This window comes from Strix uralensis, chromosome 12, assembly GCF_047716275.1.
Source record: "Strix uralensis isolate ZFMK-TIS-50842 chromosome 12, bStrUra1, whole genome shotgun sequence".
Classification (NCBI taxonomy): Eukaryota; Metazoa; Chordata; class Aves; order Strigiformes; family Strigidae; genus Strix; species Strix uralensis.
Genome location: NC_133983.1, coordinates 12781389 through 12793838, shown reverse-complemented (window position 1 = coordinate 12793838; position 12450 = coordinate 12781389). Strand labels below are relative to the sequence as shown.

The following is a 12450-nucleotide window of genomic DNA, read 5'->3' as shown; positions in this document are numbered from 1 at the left end:
GACAATTAGTGGAGTGGAATTAATTTTCTTTGGAAATCCATGCTGCATGCTCCAAATGGTAACATGAGCCTATCAGTCCTACCTGAGAACCTTCTGTCCATCCAGATAGCCTGACAAGCATGTGTATACCTTGAGAAATTTAAAATCAGGGTCTATTTCAGGAGCACGTTTTTAGTGGATTTCAAGGAAGGTTTTGGGCTTTGCTTCTATGTTAGCAGCAGAGGGAGCCCTAGTTCTACAAAAGAGTATTTGTTCCTCATGCCATGAACCAGAAAACACAAAAATAGTTGCGGTTTTTGCTGTGCAGTATGTTCTCACAGATGAAGTTTTAATCTATATCGTACATCTCTGTTGCTGTAAATTCATGCTCCATTATACCACCATATGCTTTGCTTCAGTCAGAGAAAGATGCAGTAATCCTAATACTTCATCTAGCTTTATAGATATTTGTGTTGTGTGTTTGATTGCATATTTTTTGCTCACACACTTAAAGGTTATGTCTTAGTAAGTTGTTTTATATGAGTTTATTAGCAGTGAGCTGGCAGTTGATGAGTTTTTATGTTTTGAGAAGGTATTGTAGTTATTGTCAATTACAATATAAGATTCAGGAAGCAACAAAGGAGAGCTTGGTTCATTAAAAAAATCTGGAGGCACGTAGCACAGTACTTCAGGCTGTGTTCCGTTTTTGGCTAGTCAGCTGCCTAGTTTCTTCTTCATTTGCTTAGAAGTGTGTTGCCTCTGAAAACTGGACAGCTCTAAATGTGCAAACATGAAAGAATAGATGAAGGCTTTTCAGTACTGGTTGAGTTGCTTTATAGTGTTCAGGACTTTAAATTGTGATGCAGAAATAGTGGATTCCTGAAAGTTTTATACACATTTGATGTGTCCACAGGGTCCTGTGTGTCATTTATATTGATGATGAATGGTAAACAGAAGAGAAATGCTTTAAAAAGACTTTTCCCTATTTTTTAAACTTCTGTTCTGATAACCGTTCATCTCTTAGAGTGCAACCTAGTATATACTGTATATCATATGTGATGTAAGTACTATGTAATTATGTTAACTACATTACATAGCAAACATACTGTGTGTAGAATAGAAAAAGTTATCTGGTAACTGATCTCTGTACACTATAAATATACTTTAAAATATAAATGTATAGTGTATAATTTTTTAAAAATCCATTTTTAGCACCTTATTTTGTATATCATGGTTTGAGGTACTTCAACAGACGTAATTTTCCGGTGCAAACTGACCTGTTGAATGCCCCAAAGTTGAATGATGTTTGAAAACGTAGGCTTTATTGTTTGGCCAATGAGGGCTTAAAAGGCAAAAAATAGGATTCTGTTGTAGTAGTTAAGTTTCATATAGCATTGTGTAGCTACAATTTTGTCTTACCTGAGGCATCAGGTCAGATTTCACAGATATGAATATTAGCAAATTCAATAGGAGTTAAAATTCATGTCATTGAAAGGCAAGTTTGATTTAAACACTACTGATGTGGTAATGATTCTAGTGGTTTTATAGCATGTTTTAAGATACCCAACCATGTCAAGCTGTTTATTAACATGACATACATTGTTCTAGAAATATTCTATCTTATATATCCTGATATACAAAGAGTATTAATTCTTCCCATTGTCAGTCACATCAAACCTTCCTAAATAACATGAGATTGGTTGTTATCTCATAAGCTTAGACTGGTGTAACTCACCTAAATAATACTCAGTGAAGAATGAAGGACAGTTGATGTGTGAACTGAGACCCTTCATAAAAGTAGTAACACTTTTTTTTTTAGATTGGGAAACCGGAAATGTTCATACTTGAGGGTATGTCCATTTTTGTTACATTCCATTGGTTAAGGTTTTATATTTATGAGATGTATGGTAGTATACCATAGGACCTGACCTTGTTGTCCACCAAAAATTATTTTTGCTTTAGAAACAACCCAAAACAACCTCAAACAAACCCCTCCATATCCTTAGAATTTGTTAAATTTGAAATGTGACTCTATTAAAAGATACTATCATGTAAGAATCAAATGCATTAGCTTAGCAGTTCTCTCCTGTGTGTTGAGTTTCTGCTTTCTGTAGTAACAAAGATAAACTATTGCTATTTTTTTACTTGTTTTTTGGAAATGACACAGGTACCAGAAATGCTTTTTTTTTTTTCTTTTTTTCATCATTAAGAGAAGTATTTATTGCATTCCAACTATTAAATTTTGCTCTAGCTTATGAAAGAGAATCTACTGTATGGAACAATATTGCTTCTAATTATTTATTTAATTAAGAGCCTGTGGAATAGAAGATGCATGTTAAAAACGTTTAAGTTAACCCACTTTAACTCACTGTCTGTTACCCCTTTAGGCTGCTGTTTCACAAATAGAGGTGAAAAGAGAAACAGAAAAGTAAATGGAGGCCAGATTGCACAGAATGCACAGAATGCTACAGAGGAAGGTGATCAAAAGACTAGAGCTGGAAAGAAAGGGTGAGACTGAGATAAAAAGTAGTGCTTGCTCCTTTTTTACTTTTGTCGTTTACTGTTGCTTACATCAAGGTATGGTGAGAAAATCTGAGCTGACCCCTGCAGCATTTTAGATATTCCACATTCACATGAGTCAGCAGCTGTTCTAAGAAAGGGTTGTGGAGGCAGGACAAAATCAAATATTTAAACTGTATTTTAAGGACAGCAGGCGACCCGCTGCCTCAACAGTATTTACAGTAGAATTAAATAAGAGGTAGACTGCCTGCCTTCACCTTGTCTCACCACACCTTTGTATAACATGGAAGATGATGAGTCCTTCTTGGAGGCATCATTCCTTACTGACTCCTTGGGCTGTGGAAACAGGAATATTTTCTCTGTGTTCCCTTGTATAGGTTTTTCGTATGCCCTGATTGCAGCCATAAGCTTCGCTTTCTAAATTGCCAGTGATAATATGCTTGAGTATTTTTAACATGTAAGAGCTTGAAGCGGAATCAGCTAAATTAAAATATTAGTTTAGGTTTGCATCACTCAAGAGGTTCTTTAATTTTCAAAGATGAACATAAGCTAATTACTTAAAACTTTAAAGGTGATTTCTGCCTTTGTGGGTAGTATATTATTCTGTATTACTCACTAAACCAGAATATTTCTTATAGTAATTGTCGATCTGACCACATGCTAATTCTGATGTACAGTATAAGACACCTCAAATGAGCACAGATGCCAGTGTTTGGTACTGTCACACTGTTCATAGTTATTTAAACAGACGTTATCTTCAAAGAATACTCTATATAAATCTGTTGTACCTTTTTGTTAAATGTGCTGATGTGTGATATGGAAAAATTTGGTTTGTACCACTTAAGAGCAATCCCCTCTCAAATCTAGAAAATCTCTATGGAAGAGTGTTACACTGGATCTAGGTCAGTCCGTGCCTGGCTTTCAGAGCTACTCACCTTGGCAGATGTGGGCTCCCTGGTTTTGTAGCAGTTGTCTCCTCCAGACCCTGGAGGCCTTAACATCCCAGGCCGTAGAGCTGCAGTCCACATGATGTGCTTCCCAGAACTGCAGAATCTGGAAGACCAGGTTTCTCAACAGCCCTTTAGGCAGGATGCTGAAAAGCTCACCAGAAACCTGACTGGCTTCTGCTGGAACCTGAGCGGAATTGAATCAGATTATATGTTTTCTTTGCCAAATCTGCAAATTTTGACAATGTAAATTGTGTTCTGGTTAGTTCTGCTGCGGTGAAAATAGTTTGGCATTCTGAAACACAGAGAAATATGACGACCAAAACAAAAGATACTGAAGTTTTGGAGAATGATGCTTATAAATAGGAAATACAAGCAAGAATGAATTGATTCTTTCTGTTTACTGCATGTAGACAAATAACTGAAAAATACTCTAAGCAGGGTTTACTAAGATTTAGTGTCAGGCATGTATGCGCTCATTGTGTTTTATGTATTGAATGCAAAACCAGCAGTCTGCTTCTCACATAGACATTTTATTAAGGCAGTTATAGGGATGAAGCATAGTTTTGAGAAAAATGGATATTTAGAGAGTAGTATGAAGTAATTTACGAAAGTCATTGTTTTAAAAAAAGTGAAATGACTCTATGTCAGTCACATAAGTCAAAATTCTGATTAATATAAAACTTTATCCTGTGAAAACTTAGGATTTTTAAGAAAAGCTTTTCAAGCGGTTTACTGAGATTATTAATAATGTAATTAATTTGATCAGTAGTAAGGCACCAGCCAGGGAAGACAGAATATACCATTAGAGTATTATTCAGTGAGAATTTATTGTTACTGTATTGTTTGATTTCAACGCACCTCAGATTTCAGTTTTTTGTATGTATATCTCATTTAATTTGCTTATAAGTTATGTAGGAGGTGTTTCTGACTGCATAAGAAGTACGTCCATTTACATAGATTTTTGTAATTAAAGCATTGATTGTAACCTTCTTGGACTTGTATATAGCACACTTTTCTGCTTAACAGCAGAAAATCTCTTCCAGCTGGTGGAAATAAACTGGAAAGTAATTGTTATAAAATACTGAAAGATATTGAAAATGTCATCAGTTTTTCAGTTTTGGAGGAAGGATTCTGCTCTTAGCATGACAGAAGGTGTTTCTTGCACTCATTTGACTGCTAGATTCCAAGAAAAAATTGTGATGTACAGTGAGAAAGCTGCATAAAGAGCTAGCGAGGATTAGACAACAGCAGCTGTACTTCTGAATAATTTAGGTTTAGTTTGCAAAATTATACAGGAAAGGATTATCACTTATACTTGCATTTGAGAAAATGGAGCTACAAGTGTTGTTATAAAAAGTGACAATGTACAAACCATCTAAAATAGCACAGGGACTATCTTGTCACTTTGGGCTAGATCCTGCAGAGCTATGTGGCAAGACACTTGTAGAATCATGATTGGGAAGTAAACAGTGTAGGAAGAGCTTCCTTTGTCTGGAAAAGCAGCAGGGCAGAACCCTTCCTGAAAGGTTAAACTAGTGCTTGAGAGCGCTGTCTGTCAGGTGTACCAGATGACATACACAGCAGCTGGCTCAGGAGGGGTATATTAATTCTGTTATTGATATATATTTGCAGTTATTTATAGTAAAAGATCCTAGAGGACTTCCAGCTCCTTTCAAGCCAGCTATTGGGTATGCAGCAGTCAAGAGCTCTCACTGCTTCAGGCATATTTACCTTTTGATCGAAAGTAAAGTATGTTGTGCCACTTTTCCCTAAGCCATCCTGCCCTTCGGCTACGAGGTATATGTAAAACAGGAAGAATGCCTGGCATCATTTTTCTCTCCTGCCTCAATATTTACAGTGCAGTTCCATAAGGTTAAGGCGAGATTTTCCTCAGAATGTTTCCTGTTCATTATTTTAAAGGAAATCTAATTTGTAAAATGTAAATTCTGCATCAAATACTTGGCATGATGTTTCTTTAAAAATTTATATTCGTATTATAAATCAATGTTACAAAGACTATAATTCAGTAATTTTCAAACACGAATTAATCATTTTTGACAGAGATTATGATTTTATCTTGGCCTTGCCATCACCTGATTACATAGGTGAACCTCAGTAACCAGCAGGTCAGTTGTGCTTGATGCTGTGTGTGATCACTAGAAATCTTTAGTCATGTGGGATCTCTGGCAATAATGCTTACTTCACACTCCTGGCTTGCAGGCCAGCAACCTGTACAGCCTAGTGAGCAGGAGACTTGTTCTGAGGTACATAGGTGTACCCTTAGAGTTGTAAGTCCTGGCTTTTGCAGAGGAAAAAGAGGGAAACTTCTAATTACTGTATTAAAAGATGCACAGGTAATTCAGGGCAGGAGCAAGAGAAGAATTCTTGCTTCAGTGCAAGAACTAGTGCTTCCTAACTGTCAAATCCAAAACTAGAGCTAGCAGACATAGAGGGAGTTGCTATAAATGGGAGAATGGTCTGGAACATTCAGAGAACCTCAGAGAGCACTGTTGGACAGTCAGGAGAAGGAAGCAAATGATGTGTAAAGTTAATTGTACTCTGTAGATCTGCTGTCTTGATAAACTTTGGAAGTAGAATCACTGGGGAGCTTGTATGGTAAAGTCAGTGCCCATATGGTCAGAACTTCTGGAGATGGGCTGCAGGAAGATTCTGACTGTACAAGTATCCAGGGCACCAATTTAGATTCCCACTAATTTGCAGAGTTAGTAATAGGATTAGAGTCTCAAGTATTTGTCTAAGATTACCACAGGGCAGTGAACTATAAAAATCATCAACCTTTCCTTTTTTAACAAACAACAGTATAAAGTCTCTATTTTCTTAAAAAACCTGTGTGCAATCTCTGAGTTTTCAGTCTACGTATTGATTAAAATAATGTAGGTTGAATTCTGCATTTGAAACCAGGACTGAGGCTCATCTTTAAAGTCAGTTAGAACCACATTTGTGTCTAAATTAATTAAAAATGAAAAACCTTTAAATGTAGTTCTGTTCCTGGTGTATTTTCACAGAGTTTTTACAGAGAGAAATCCTAGTGGATGTAGAAAACAGAACTCACTAAACTGATCACACAAAATGGTTTGGTCAAATTCTGATCAAATACTAGTTGTGGATTCTTCATAGTATCTTACCAGTTAGGGAACTGTTGGAAAAGTTCCTTTTCTTTTGGAGCCGTATAAATCTTTGTGACCAAGTTAGGGGTTCTTCCCATCCCAGTCTGTATTGTTCTTTGTTCTACACAGTCCATAGACCTCACAAATTTTCTTTTTTTAAGACCAAAAAAAAAAAAAAAAGCCACCCCAAAAGCACTGAAGGTAACATCCCATATAGGAGTGTGCTTTATACAGAGATTTCAAGATCATTTTAACGCTGTGAGGAAAACTTTGAAGAATTTGCATTATCTCAACTTTTAACATCACTAGGACTGTAATATTTTCAATTTTTTAAAAAAAGGCATATTCATTATTATTATTGTTAATTATAATGAAGATTCAGTTCTGTTAGAGAAAGGGATGAAAGATTGACCCATTTATTATTTCATCCTAATCAAGACATCCATGTCTGCACTGGAATTCAGATATGGCAACTTCTTACACCACAGGTTTTATGCTAAAGCAGAATTGAAAATGCTTGAAATCTCAGGCACGTTTGAGGCATGGGAGAAACAATTCCTGTTTAGTACTCCAGGTGAATTTTGTTTCGTATAAGTGGTTCTGCCTTTCTGATGGGTCACCAGAGCTTTATCAGCAGCCCTGTTCTACCTCAGATGGCATTTCCTCAGCCTTTTTTCCCCTCTTCTGTGCTTCAGTGCATGTTAGGGATAGATGTTTTATTTGTTGAAGTTCTTGTGCCTGTTCCATTCTGTGGTTGAGTAGAAGAGTAATCCTGCCCTGGACCCCGAAGAAATGTGTCAGTCTGAAATGGCTGCTGGTGCTGTGAAAGGAGAGGAAGGGGAGTGCAGCTACTCTGCAGCTCACAATAACATGCTGCCTGCTTGAAAGAGGACAGACACTCAGTATGAGGCATTTAACATTATGAGTATGAGACAGATAACATTAATGTGTGAAGCTGATGATTTGTATCTCCTTTAATTACTTGCAGGATGAATTGGAGAAGGTCACCCTTGTGGTAATAGTAGAGCACTTGGATTTTTCATTCTGAGTCTTCTATAGTCTTCCTGCTTGATCCTGGACTCCCATTTCCCCATAAAGACAACCAGCTTCTCTTCAGAGGATATCAGGAAGGTACAATATTGTGTTTATGAAGTTTTTCACAGTCCTGGGTGGGAAGTGTAAGGAAAATGCACTGTTTTATAAGAGAAGTAACCATTATTCACAGTCTCATACAATTTGAGTAATGTGACTCATACAGAGTATCTTTTTTTTGGCTTTTCTTTAATCTCAGAATGATTCTTAAGTGATTTATGTACTACCTAAATATAGCTAACATCCGTTTTATATTGTTTGACTATTCTTGAAAGCACAATTCTGTTTTGTAGAGGAACTGCTTAATATAGTAACTTTTTTCCTGCAACATACCTGATATATGTAGTCAGTTAACTTTAATGGTGAAATTTAGTTTTATTGGGTTTTAGCTTTACTCAAGCCAAAAATCCAACACAGTTAAATAAATGTTGGATTCTATTTCTTTCTGTTTATTACCACCAGCGTTCTCTAGTTAAGTTTAGGTTAGTTCACCTAAGAAATTTCTTTGACCTTTACAAATCTGGAGGTGTTAGGGAGCCGATTCATTTTGACTTCAGGCCGGTGAGACTGCTCAAGTACAAGCTGAGGGCAAAACTGGGGTTTCATAATGCGCAACTACCTAGAAGTCAAGCAGACTATTTCCGCAGAGAGCCGGGCGGGCGCTGGGAGCGGCCGTTCGCCCCGTGTGCCGTGCGCCGCCGCCCGGGGTAAGCGGACGAAGAACCTGGCTCCTGGGGCCGGCGGAGGGGCTCGGGGCGGTGAAGCAAGCGGTGAGGCGGTGGCGTGGGCTGGATAATCCGGGGTGACGGGCACTTGGCCCAGTAACTGGGGCCATCCGACGTCAGGCGCACGGGGCCGTTTGTCCTGGGTGGCTCGGGCCGGGCGCTCCGCCGGCGGCAGGAGGAGGCGGGCGCTGCCCCGGGCCCTCCCCGGGTCGGCGCGGGGAGCGGGGGCCGGCGCCGCGCAGCCCCTCAGCCCGCCCGCCGCCATGGTCCCCCGCAGGGCCCGGCGCGTCGCCGGCTGCCTGCTGCTCTGCTGGGCGCTGGCCGCCGCCCGCGCCGCCCCGCGGAGGCGACCCTCATTCGGCGGCCACGTCGCGGAGAACCGCCCGGCGGGCACGCGTGTGCGCGGGCTGAGCATCCCCCTGACGCGGCTGGGGCCCGAGCCCTGGTGCGCGCAGGTGCGGGGCCGCCGCTGGCACCTGCAGCTGCTGGGCGAGGGCCACTCGCACTTCCAGGCGGCGCTGCACGCCCGCTCGGGCCGCGTCTGGCTGCGCACCCGCCGCCCGCTGGACCGCGAGGCGCGGCCGCTCTACTCGCTGCGCCTGGCGCTGTGCTGCACGCGCTGCCTGCCGCGCGGCCCCGCGCCCGCCGAGCTGGCCGCGCTCACCGTCCGCGTGCTGGACGACAACGACCACGCGCCGCGCTTCCTGGGGGGGCCGCGCGCCACCGTTACGCAGCTGCGCGTGGAGGAGACGCTGGCGCTCAGGTCCCAGGTGTGGCAGGCGCGCGCCGAGGACGCGGACGCGGGCGCCAACGCGGAGCTGCGCTACTTCGCCCTCCCGCGCAGCGCCCACTTCTTCGTGGTGCCGCGCAGCGGCCGCGTGGTGCTGGTGCGTTCCCTGCTCCACCTGCGCGCGCCCATCCCGCTGCGCCTCTACGCGCGGGACCGCGGACGCCCGCCGCTGCTCAGCGACCCGCTGGAGCTGGAGGTGCTGCCGCAGGCCAAGCGCCTGCTGCCGCCGCCGCCGCCTCCCCGCCCCGCCGCCGCCCGCCAGCAACGCCGCCGCCGGGCCCTGCTGCCGCGCGCCGCGCCGCTGGCGCTCGCCCTGCCCGAGGACGCCCGCCCGGGCCGCCGCCTGGCCACGCTGGCCCCGGCGCGCTTCGCCTCCGCCTGCTTCGAGCTGGCGTCGCCGCCCGCCGAGGAGTCCCCGCTGCGCGTGGGGCGGGAGAGCGGCGAGGTGACGCTGGCCGCGGCGCTGGACCGGGAGGCGGCGGCCGCCTGGCAGCTGGTCGTGCACGTCCAGGAGCGCGCAGGTAGGTGCGGGCGTGGGGACGCGGGGCTGCCCGCCGGCACGGGGCGGCTGCGCTCGGCCCCGCGGTCGCAGCCGCAAAAAGAGTCGCGTCGTCTACAGAGTAGTGGCCTTGGCCCCACAGCGACTCTGGTTTGTCTTTAAAGGAGTGAAAAGTGCCCGAGTGACAACGAGCGCGTAACGGTGGTTTAGCTTCGGGTGTCAGATGCTGCTCTGTCGTGAAACGTAGTTTTGGGCTCTGAAATCTGCAAGTTACTGAAACGCTGTAGGTGACAAGAAGCATTGCATAGCATAGTGAATATGGAGGGTGCAGCCAGGTAAAATGGCTTGGAGCAGTAAGGTGGTTATCAGAACTTAACTATTTCGCTTGTTAAAATTCTTAGTCCTTAATGACAGCATGGAGAACGCACAGTGTAACCAGAGAGTGTTACTTACGTTATATACGTGTTGAGACGAAGCAAAGTTTTGTTTTGTGGAGACAAAGTGTTAGATATACCGTGCTTCTTACATCCAAGTGTTTTCAATTAAAATGCTTCCTATAGCTCTGATCCTCTAAATACTTAACTTGAAAAATGCAGCTGAAGTCACTGAGTTTTGAGTCGTTATTAAAGTTAAGCACGTTTGACTCACAAGCACGATATGAGTTTTTGCAAGATCGGTGGCTTTGTCTTTATGTGGCTTATCTTTTTTTTAAAAAATCTGAGGAGCGCAATGTGCACCGTTAACATGGCATGTTTATGATTTAAATTGTCATCGTTCACAGGGTCTTACCCGAGGTAAATAGAATGGCTCATTTCATTTATCTCTGGCTGATTACATCTATCACTTTTAAAAACTTTTAAAATTTTGAATTATCATCTTGGTTAATATTTTTCACCTATGAAAATGCAGCTTAGTTTAAGCATATTTTTAATTGGCTTGGGTGGTGGGTATCTGTGTACATTCACCATGTCTTGTTATTTTTGTGTTACTTGTAACAATGTTCTGAAGATTGTCTAGAATGTGAGTATTCTGGAGAAAATTGTGTCAACTGAAATCAGTTGTTTCGGTTTCATCTTGGAAGGGTTCAGATAAGGTTTTGTATTATGTGACTTCTTGTGAAACTATTAACTTCTCAGCAGTGCAACGGCTCAGAGTAACTTGTTAGCCACAGAGTAGCGCAGGCGGGAGAGATGAAAAGCTTCCCACGCTATTCCTTTCCCTCACCTCTTCTGTTTTCTGACCGAGGGGTAGCCCATAGGAGTGAAGCAGTTTATTCCTTGGTGTCTGTTAAATCCCTGCGGATGCCTGCAGGGATTCTATTTAGTGCTGACAGCTTCAGTGACATCGATACTTCCTCCTGTGAAGCGGACTAGATCACCAACTTATTTCACTGGGGTCCTGAGGAACAGCTCTCAGATCCTTCTCTCGTTCCCACTTGGTTTTTGTCATGCCTATTGCTGTAGCATATTGGTGTCTGACTTTATGCTGAGTTCTGTCTTGAGCTTTGGCTGCTAACCAGGAGGTGGATACACCAATTTCCCAAATACAAATGCTTTCTGTGTCCTGTCTTCGCTACTCAGCCTTGAGGAAGGTGACATGCCAAAGGGGATGTCATTGCTCGGAGGCAGTGACAAAATCTGTCAGGCCAGCCTGACATTCTCATTTTATAGGAGTTAAAATACATAGGTATTTGAAACACATTTAGAAAGTTATGTCTCTTTCCTTACTTGCAATCCAAACTTTAGTAATGTGAGAAAAGATAACCAAAAGGATGGGATAGGAGAGGGAGAAAGATATCTAGCAGAACTAGAAGTTTTACTTTCGCTGAAATAAGGAGGATATGGAAGACTGCAAAAGTTCCAGGAAAAAAACCCAGTATTTTCAGAAGTGAGCTCTCAGGATGAATTAAAAAATGGACATGGTTACACTGAATTTTGTTGTGAATAAAAGTCTAAGTTCAGGTTCTTTTTCCAGTTTGTTTGCTTTGCTTTTAACATTTGTGCTGGTTTATTTATAATATATATATATATAAACATAACCATAAATATTCCAGCAGCTATGTTTTTCTGGTATTAGAGCTTATAGTATCAGATGATGATTTGTGTTCAAGTGCTACAAAGTTGTATTAATTCCTTTAATGTACTTTTCGTTTTCTACACCCCTAGTTCTTGCTGTCTGGTAGCTGAGAATTGAAAATTAACCAATTCTGGCATTAGCCTGTTCTTCAACCCAGGCAATGATGTCAATAAGACAAGATTTTTAGATGGCTTAGCGTATAAAGTCTACTCTCTTTGTCCTTTATCTTTTCGGTGTTTATTATAATTCCTTTGTAATGTGCACTTCATTACCTAAAGTAGTAAAGAATGCTTGTGGCCCAAGCTGTCCTATTAGATCTCTAGGAACAAAAAGTGTTGTTTTTTTTTCTTTTGTTTTTTTTTTTTTTTTTTCTGATGGAGCATTCTCAAAATAGTAGCAGGAAGACTGGTATGTGGTAATAAGGCAACATTCAGCAGCATTTCTTCCTGGTTTATGTGACAGCCCTCACCCTTTCGTTCATAAATGGGACTGTAAGAGATGTCCTGTTCCTGAATTACTTTTTATTCAGAGGAGCACAAAGATGTGTAACAGGCTGTATGTTTATTTTTTCTATTCAGCTACAATAGAATTTTAAATACTTTTCGCTTCCTCTCAATTCTGTTCTGGACAATCAACATGACAGTGTGTTCAGGGCTGGTGTTCCACTGAAGTAAATACTGTTCCAGATGCA

At 42.1% G+C, this 12450-nt stretch overlaps 1 protein-coding gene across 1 annotated transcript in view; it reads left to right on the top strand.

The window, feature by feature from the left end:
- The first annotated feature begins 8657 nt into the window (after nt 1–8657).
- Nucleotides 8658–12450, top strand: part of LOC141948630 (neural-cadherin-like) — a 66812-nt gene continuing 63019 nt past the window's right edge. The window contains exon 1 of the mRNA XM_074881340.1: nt 8658–9705. Coding sequence (XP_074737441.1) covers nt 8658–9705 — 1048 coding nt within the window. The remainder of the gene's footprint in view (nt 9706–12450) is intronic.